This window comes from Calliphora vicina, chromosome 3 (genome assembly GCF_958450345.1).
Source record: "Calliphora vicina chromosome 3, idCalVici1.1, whole genome shotgun sequence".
Taxonomy (NCBI): Eukaryota; Metazoa; Arthropoda; class Insecta; order Diptera; family Calliphoridae; genus Calliphora; species Calliphora vicina.
In genome coordinates this window covers 33,669,033-33,678,598 of record NC_088782.1, presented here as the reverse complement: position 1 = coordinate 33,678,598, position 9,566 = coordinate 33,669,033, and the positions used below count along the sequence as shown (strand labels likewise).

The 9,566-nt window shown below is 27.2% G+C and overlaps 1 protein-coding gene across 1 annotated transcript; it reads right to left on the bottom strand.

Moving 5' to 3' along the window:
* Positions 1 to 575: 575 nt before the first annotated feature.
* LOC135955144 (T-box-containing protein TBX6L-like) lies at positions 576 to 9,342 on the bottom strand. Its single transcript, XM_065505451.1, has 5 exons — positions 9,094 to 9,342; positions 7,709 to 7,871; positions 2,177 to 2,444; positions 1,944 to 2,081; positions 576 to 1,505 (listed from the first exon to the last, which is right to left on the bottom strand). Exons 1-5 carry the CDS (start codon positions 9,182 to 9,184, stop codon positions 825 to 827), a joined length of 1,341 nt encoding a protein of 446 aa, XP_065361523.1. The 5' UTR covers positions 9,185 to 9,342; the 3' UTR covers positions 576 to 824.
* Positions 9,343 to 9,566: the final 224 nt, after the last annotated feature.

Genomic DNA, 9,566 nt, shown 5'->3' with positions numbered 1-9,566 from the left:
GAATATTGTTTTAACTGTAGACTTAATAAATTGCATGCTTATCTGTTAGTATTCCAAAAAAAACCAGGACATGCTGTGGTCGTATGTAGACTTTTGTCAATGTTTTTTTTATTGTTTTTTATGAATAATTTTGCAAGTTTACATTGCAACAAAAATAGATTTCAAACAAAACTGCATTATTTTTTTATTTACCGGGTTTTCTCTAATAAAGTGGCAAAAATTGTGGTCGTACGTAGACTTATGTCGACCACTGTATGTATGTGAATATTAAAAAAACCTTTGAGTTCTTTTAAAGTTTCCCCTCTCTGTGTATTTCTCTATGGTCTGAACCATTTTGGCAACCGGACATCATGATTGTACCCTGTATGGCAGGATTCAAACATTGCATAGATCAGTCAAATTGATGTTGACAACATAACCCAGGCCATCGCTTAAATTCAGGAGGATCTATGTGCCAGAGTCACTGAAAATTCGACTACTTGGCTTTGGGATCCATTGCAGTGCAATTTTCGATTAAAATATCTAAAGTTTTTGCTGAAATTGTAAGGCGATCATTAATAAAAGTCAAATTCAAATTATTATTCTTGATTCATAGAGATTTTATTATAAATTTTTCAAAGACGAAAAATAACTTACAAACTAATTTACAATGTTTCATTTAACACTAATTTCAAGGTATAAATAATTTAACAAATTTGTTTAACAATAAAATTCATAACTTATAAAATAAAGAAGTATAACGATGCACAGCATACATAAATCATCACAATCTTTAATAAATGTTTTCAAACTCTTTTCAATCACTATCCACTATTCACAAGTTTTCAATAAGCCAAAATAGCTGAAATGCTGAAATTATTTCTCTTTTGAGAAGTAGGTTGAGCTGGTGCTGGTGATAATGAGGAAGGAGATGGCTCAGCTGTTGAAGAAGAAGCTGAAGATGAGTTTGATGGGGTGGGAGAAGGTGATGAGGAGGTGGTTAATTGAGAAGTTTCTTCGTTAACTGATTTAGGGTGATACATAGTAGGTGGTGGTGCTGTTGCTGCGGGCAACAGCATCCTGAAAGGATCCATTATTAATGAATGTAAATGCTGTTGCATAAATTGCGTAGAAGCCAATTGTTGCTGGGGATGATAAAACGATGATGTGGGAGAATTCATGTATTGTGCCGCCTGTAGCTGCTGCTGTCTCTGGTGAGCCTGCAAATACTCCTCATAACGAGCAGACTGTGAAATCGATGAAGCAGCATATGAACAGGATTCCTCATCGGAAGATTCTAAGGATCTTAGACGTTTTTGCTGGGGTGGCGAGTCAAAACTGGAAACACTTGAACGATCATCTTCAGATTTCGACAAACAATCATCACTTTCCTCATGCTGACTTGAAGAGGAGGAGGAGGAAGACGACGACGACATCATTTTTCTTTTACACTTTGATTGACCAGTCTCACGGAAACCTTTAGCAAAGGGATTGTTGTCAATTTTCAACTTTGTAATACGGTCATTCTAAAACAAGATAGAGAAAAGAGAGAAAAGAACATGTATTATTAATATGTTTTTAAGTGAAAGTAGTAATATGAAGTCATATTTGTCCAAACACTTGAAAGTGTCAAAATTGACGTCAGTAATTAGCAAATTCTATTGAGTGTTTTACAATAGCTGTCGCGCCTTTAAGTAAAACAGTCGAGACATTTTAAGTGTCATCTTAGGCTTTGTCTCTAGAGGCGTGAAATTTTTATTTAAACATTGTTTTTTTTCTCTTGTTGTTGTCTGTTTTGTATTGTTTAACATAGAATTGTTAAAAAAAAGTAACAAGTTGACATCATATGGAGACCCCCGCGGGTTTTTTTCTTCTTTTAAATACAAAAGGATTTAAAGTCTAGACATTTCAAGTGTTTTTCTTGTTTGTAGTTGAGCAGTATAAGGAGTTTGTTTGGTACTAACCTGATAAGCAGTAACTGCTATGAATTCGGTTTCAGGAAATACATAATTTTGCTGAGGAGCCCAGGGTAATTGGGACAAATCGGATGTCTTAATAAGATGCAAACGAGGTTGATATTTATGCATGCTGGCCAAGACAATCTAAAAGGAAGAGAAAAAATAAATAGAATCAATATTTTGAGCTAAACAAATTGTAAGGAGAGGAAAGAAATTTAAAATAATCAAAAAATACTTACATGACCACTGTTGTCCATGGTATTGTTGGTCAATTTGACTTTATTGAATAATATAGTTTGAGATTGCCAGTGAGAGCCGGTGGCAGGACTGTCGGGATGCAAAAACATTCTTTGGGGCGATTGAGGTTCAGCTCCTCCAGCTGGCACCCATTGAGAACCCGAAAACTTATAGCGACAATCACCAATTGGAACCATTTCCAACAACACACAATATTGAGATTCTTCTTCTAAACCCTTAACCGAGACACGCATCGAAGGAAACATACGTCTGCAAGAAACAAAAATAAATAAACAAAAAAAAATCGTTAATATCAAACATCATAAATCATTGAAAAGAGGGAAAAAAGTAAAGTAAAATAAACGAAATGAAAATTATATTGCTCTAAACAAATGGGTGTAAACTTTGGTTGATTTGTGGTTTTGATATGATAAATAAAAACCTAAACACAAACTCAAATCTCCAGCTAACAAGTGTACCACGATCATACATACAAACGATCGATGAACGATGTGTATATAATTATCAAACGTCATTGTGGGCCAAGTATAAATTAAAACAAAAGAACAACCAACCAACCAACCAACTAAAGAGTGAAAAGAAGACAGTGATCATTATAACAGCAGGAGACCATAAACAGATTGGCGCCATTTACACAATTTAAATTAAGGCACAAACAAATAAAATCAGGAAATTTAACACAACTCACAAAAAGGTCAATATCTTAAGCATTTTTTTTTAAACTAAAATACACGTTTTTAGAACTGACCACAAAATAAAAGCCAATACAAATAATGATTAATTATCTTTAGAATTCGGGAAAATAAAGAACTTTACAAAACGAGATCAGCAAAAACCAAAAAAATGTGATAAACAGTGTCAAATTAATTGCTAGTTTTGTTAGTTTTTTTTTTTTTTTAGAAAGTAAAATGAGTAATAAAATAAACAAAAACAGAAGTGTCAAAATATGAATAAGACACACGTGTGGTGAATTTATGGTGGTTTAAACAAATTTGGCAAATTTGTCAAACACAAAGAATTTAAGTATTTAAATTTGTATAACAGCTGCTGGTATTTAAAAGAATGTTCTGAAATTTTTGTAATTTTAGAAATATTTTCACACAAGGTCTCATTGTTATAACTCTTACCATAGGTAATTTATACAATATTCCTTTCGGATCATATAAATTTACTGGATTCTTATATATCGTGCATCTGAGCCATGTAATAATAAGCCAGAAACGGTTTTTAAAAAACTCGTTTCTTCATTTCTAGTGAAAGTTTACATATCGAGTTCAAAATTGTACCTCTAATAAAGTCTTATCAATGACGGCTATTTTAGAGTGGGCATGGCTTTAAATGTATCTGCCTACATCTCTGGTACTAAGTTCTGTACATTGACAATATATATATCAAAAGAAAGGTATTTCCAAAGCCTTTTCCTACGCAACATTAATAATTTGGATCGGCCAATTTTAAGAAAAATAATTTTGCTCATGCCTTGACAGAAATGTCTTGATATTTATTGTTTTTTTTTTTAATTTTTATAGAAAATTGTATGTCATGTCATATTTTTGTTACAAAATAAAATTTCACAAACAATAATTTTGCTCATGTCTTGACAGAAATTCTGTCATAACAGAAATGTCTTGACATTTGTTGAATTTTTATAAAAAAAATTTATGTCATGACATATTTTTGTAAGAAACAATTATGTTATACAATAATAATTTGGATCGGGCAATTTACCGAACAATAATTTTGCTCATGCTTTGACAGAAATTTTGTCATGACAGAAATGTCTTGATTATTTTTTTTTTGGATTTTTATAGATAATTTTTTGTCATGTAATTTTGTTCCAAAAAAAAAATTTACGAACAATAATTATGCTCATGCCTTGACAGAAATTTTGTCATGACAGAAATGTCTTGATATTTGTTGAATTTTTATAAAAAAATTTATGTCATGTCATATTTTTGTAATAAAAATGTATGTTATACAATAATAATTTGGATTGGACAATTTACCGAACAATAATTTTGCTCATGCCTTGACAGAAATTTTGTCATGACAGAAATGTCTAGATTATTTTTTTTTTGCTTGTTACACAAAAAAATTTTACGAATAATAATTTTGCTCATGCGTTGACATAAATTTTGTCATAACAGAAATGTCTTGATATTTGTTGAATTTTTATAAAACAATGTATGTCATAACATATTTTTGTAATAAAAATGTATGTTATACAATAATAATTTGGATCGGGCAATTTACCGAACAATAATTTTGCTCATGCCTTGACATAAATTTTGTCATGACAGAACTGTCTTGATTATTGTTTTTTTCTTGAACTTTTATAAAGAATTTGATGTCATTTCATATTTTTATTACAAAAAAAATTTTACGAATAATAATTTTGCTCATGCCTTGACAGAAATTCTGTCATAACAGAAATGTCTTGAAATTTTTTGAATTTTTATAAAAAAATGTATGTTATGACATATTTTTGTAATAAAAATGTATGTTATACAATAATAATTTGGATCGTGCAATTTTACGAACAATAATTTTGCTCATGCCTTGACAGAAATTTTGTCATGAATATTTATAAAACAATGTCATGTCATTTGTAACAAATGATAATAATTTAGATCGGACAATTTCACGAACAACAATTTTGCTCATGCCTTGACAGAAATGTCTTGATATTTTTTGTTTTTCTTGAATTTTTATTAAAAATGTTATGTCATGTCATATTTTTGTTACAAAAAAAAATTTACGAAGAATAATTTTGCTTATGCCTTGACAGAAATTTTGTCATGACATAAATGCTTGCTTTAAACAGCTTATTATTGTGACATTTATGTCACTTGTCATGTGACAGTTTTGTTTACAAATGAATTTTCTAATGTTTAATATTAAAATGTCATGACATTTATGGTTACAAATGAATTTTGAAATATTAAATATCTTGACATTTATGTCACTAGTCATGACATTATTTGTTTACTACTACTTTTAAAACTTATTATAACATAATTTTTGACATTAAAGTAATAAAAAACAGTATTTTTATTTTAAACTTCTTAAAAATACATTCAATCCTTATTATTTTTGAATTTTCATTTTTAATTTCTAGGAAAATTTCAACAAAAATTCAAAATTTTTTATTATTGTAGTTCCCTATTGTTTACAAACTCTTAACTCTTTTTCCTAAACGATGCTTTTGTTTTCAAAATTATTTAATTTATTTTAAATTATAAACCCTAATACCTTGTTGTTTTCTTATGAATATTATAATGAGAACTTAATGAGCAGCGGCAACAGCTCCCTTAAATGTCTAACACAATGACAGTCAGACACACAAGACAACAACAACAACAATGGATTTACATAAAAATCTTAAAACATAATTATGTTAATTTCAAAATATTAAATAAATAACCTACGATTTTACAAAAAAAAAAAACAAAAAACATTTAAACTCCCGACTCTGGCTACCTAAACCTGTCTACTAAATTGTAAGAAAACAATGAACTTAATGAATTATTAAGAGATGCCGCCGCCTTTTATATTATATTGTTTTTATTTTTATTACAACAATATCTACAGTTCTTTAAAACAAAAAAAACTAAAATTTTATCAACATCACAGGGAAAAAAAGTGTGAAATCTCAGGTAGTTGTAGTAGTTATTGGATGATTTGATGGGTGAACCTTCTTTACTTCTTTGTCTGCTTCATATTTGTCAATAACCATAAATTTGGTATCTTTGTTGTTTTTTTTTTTCAAAATATAGAAATTCTAAAACCATAAACTAAAAACGTTAAAGTAATGTCAACACTTGTATGTAGAGAGTTTTGAGAACAATGCATTCATTCCTAAAGAAAGACAAGACGACATTGAAACAAGTGTCTGGCCGCTGCTGCTGCTGGACTGGGTCACATGTTGTAACTAACAAACAATTTTGATCTTTTGGTAATGAAATGAAATGACCGACCTAATGCTGTTTTTATGATTTAGCTGGCGCCAGCGGTAAATATTTTTTAATGTTCATTGGTTTTTTCGAGTTTTTCGTACAAAATTCGTTTTAAACTCAAAAATGTGTTTGATGTTTGTTGTTTGAGGATCGCTTCTTTGTTTTTGTTTTATTTTTGGTAATAATTTTGAATGATGATGATAATAATGTTGGTAGATAAATAATTCAAAATATTGTTGTAATAAATAAAAAAAGAAAAACAGAATTTAATTGATTTTGTAAAAAAACCATAAATATTAATGAGTAAATTTAGAAGCTTTTTTAATTTACTCTTATTTTTCTTATGCTAATGGGAGCTTTAAAGCTACTTGAGGAAATTTGGAAACTATTTTTTTTAAATGAATTGAAATTTTTTTTTACAAGTTTTTATTAGTATTTTGAAGTTTTATTTTTGTTTTTTTTAATTTGAGCTTATTTTGTCATCTTTTAGAAGCATTGAATATTGAAAGTTTATTTTTGACATCTTGAAACTTGAAAGTTTCCCTAAAGCTTAATTTGTCATTTCACAAAAGCTTTAAAGATAAAGCAATTAATTCTTGTGGAATTTTTGTTAATATAAGAAATATTTCATTGTCTTCGAAAAGCTTTAATCAGGACTTTTAGAGTAAAAGAGAAATACATCATTTTGTTAAGTAATTTAAAGCTTTATCCCTACAATTGAGCTGCAATTACAATCTTTGTAAAGCAAAACTCTTCTACTGAGAACATTTTTGTTTTTTATAGGATTTTTTTAAAAAAAATATTTTAATTTTCTTTACATTTCCTATGATTCTCATTATACGAAACTTGAAAGTTTTGTTAAAAGCTTAATTTACTTTATCAATTTCATACAAGCTTTAAAGCTTTAGACATTCTTTGGAAGAAGAATTTCGAAAAATTTTGTAAAGCATTTTAAAGCTAAGAAATGTTACGATGTTTTCTAAAAGCTTCAATCAAAACTTTTACAGTAAAAAGGAAATTCAACATTTCTTGAGCTTTATCACTAGAATTATTAATTAAATAAGAGCTTTGTAAAGTTTATTTTAAGCACAACACTTGTATTTGGAATGATTTTCAAGGTTTTTTAAAGAATTTCTTTAATTTTCTTAATATTTCTTCTGATTCTATTTCCAATTCTCTTCTAATTTCAAATATTTACTTATTGCCTGCACATTTTAAACTGAATAGATGTTTGTATCATTAACTAAAGGCGCCTGTTTTTATTTGTTTTCCTATTTTTTCCTAAATACTAAAAATAAATACTCAAAACTACATATTTATTTGGGATGTTTTCCAAACATTTTAACAAAGTAAATGTTTAATGAATGACATTTTCTTCCTCAAAAAAAATTTTAAATTTATCAATTTAAATGAAAAAATTTAAACACTAAATCAATATTTGAGCATTTTTCTAGCTGGCGCCCTACACTTGCCCTTTCTAAAGGCTCTTAATCAATATTTATTTAGGAGCAAAGGTTGTATATCAAATATTTGGGATTTTTTGTTTTTCAAACTTACCTTCCAGTTTTGGTGATAATCATTTCAGTGCCAATTTTATGAAACTGTTGCCATAAATCATTATTTTCCAATTTGGCCTCAACTTGACCGGGTAAAGTGGGTCGTGGTGCGGGCACCATCATGTGATGGGGCATGCCCATGGGCATCATTTGGGGAAAGGGATCTGAAAGTAACACAAAAAAGGTTTAAAATTAAACAAATATGTTACAAAATATAAAATTAAAAAAAAATATTTTGGAAAATTTAAAAAAAAATTTGTTGGATTTGGAATTTTTTTTATTCAAAACTGAGTTTTTCAAAGTGAATTGCTTGAAATTAAAATAATATTTCAAAAATAATTTTAAAGTTAATCAAAATTTTGAAAATTATGAATCAAATTTTGGAAAATAGAAAAATATTCAAAAAAAATTTGGGATGTTTTTTTTCAAAATTGAGTTTTTCAAAGTTAATGTCTTGAAATTAAAATAATATTTCAAAAATAATTTTAAAATTATTCAAAATTAAGAATTAAATTTTGGAAAATTCAAAAATATATTTTTTTTTTCAAAATCGATTTTAATTTTAGTTAGAAATGAAATAGACCGTTAAATATTGAATATTTTGGGAAATTCGAACAAATTTGGAAATTTTTTTTATTGAAAATTGAGTTTTTCAATACAAATGGTTGGAAATTAAATTAATTAAAATAATATTTTAAAAAATAATTTTAAATTAAGTAAAAATTTTGAAAATTAAAAATAACTTTTTGGAAAATTCAAAAATATTTTGAAAAATTATAAAAAATTTTGAATTTTTTTTTGTCAAAATCGAGTTCAATTTAAGTTATAAATAAAACATAAATTTAAATTAATTTTTTTTTGGAAAATTCATAAAAATTTTACTTTTTTTTCAAGATTCATTTTAATTTTAGTTGGAAATAGAAAAATAATATAAATAAAATAGTATGGTATTCAAATTTAACAAGTTTACAACAACAAACGAAAAACGAGAACATACCTATAAATTTGAAACTAAAATTAATTTAAAAATTTTCAAAACTTTTTTTAATAAAAATGTTAAAATGCTACAATAATAAAACAAATTTAAATTTTCCAACAGAAATCTTTAATATTTCCCACGAAAAACAACAACATACCTATAAATTTGAAACTAAAATAAATTTAAAAATTTTCAAAACTTTTTTTAATAAAACTTTAAAAATGCTACAATAATAAAACAAATTCAAATTTTCCAACAGAAATCTTTAATATTTCCCACAAAATTTGCCGACGGCATAAATATTCTTTAAAAAATTCAGAAATTTATTTGCAAACAAGTTCTAAAAAATTAATATTTATGTTATTAATTAAAATATATTCCCCTCCCCAAAAATATAAAAAACTCACCTGGTATACGTTGCATAATTTGCTGGCGATAAATTTCTTGAGCAATTTGTTGCTGCATGCGATATTCCATTAATTCTTGTACATTAAACATTTTGTTAAATTTGTTGTGTTTTTTTTTTAATAACTTGCTTCAAAGCTTTAATTTATTAATAATTTTGTTAATTGTTTTATTAATTAACACCACACTTGCTTTTTGTTTAAGTTGTTCAGTCACTTGTTTATTTTTTTTGTTTGTAGCTTGTTGTACAACTAGTTTTTTTTTATTAATACTAATTAGTAACAAAATTCTTTAACACTTTTTCCTTAAGCTTCACATAAATACAAATTTTTCTTTGCTACTCTTAACGATCTTAACTACTCAACGTTTCATAAACTACTGATCGTTTTCTAACCAAGCAGTTAATTAACTACTGCTTAAACAAATCTCTCCCACTCAAAAACATATCACTCTCATTTTATGCTCGCTTTTAGCT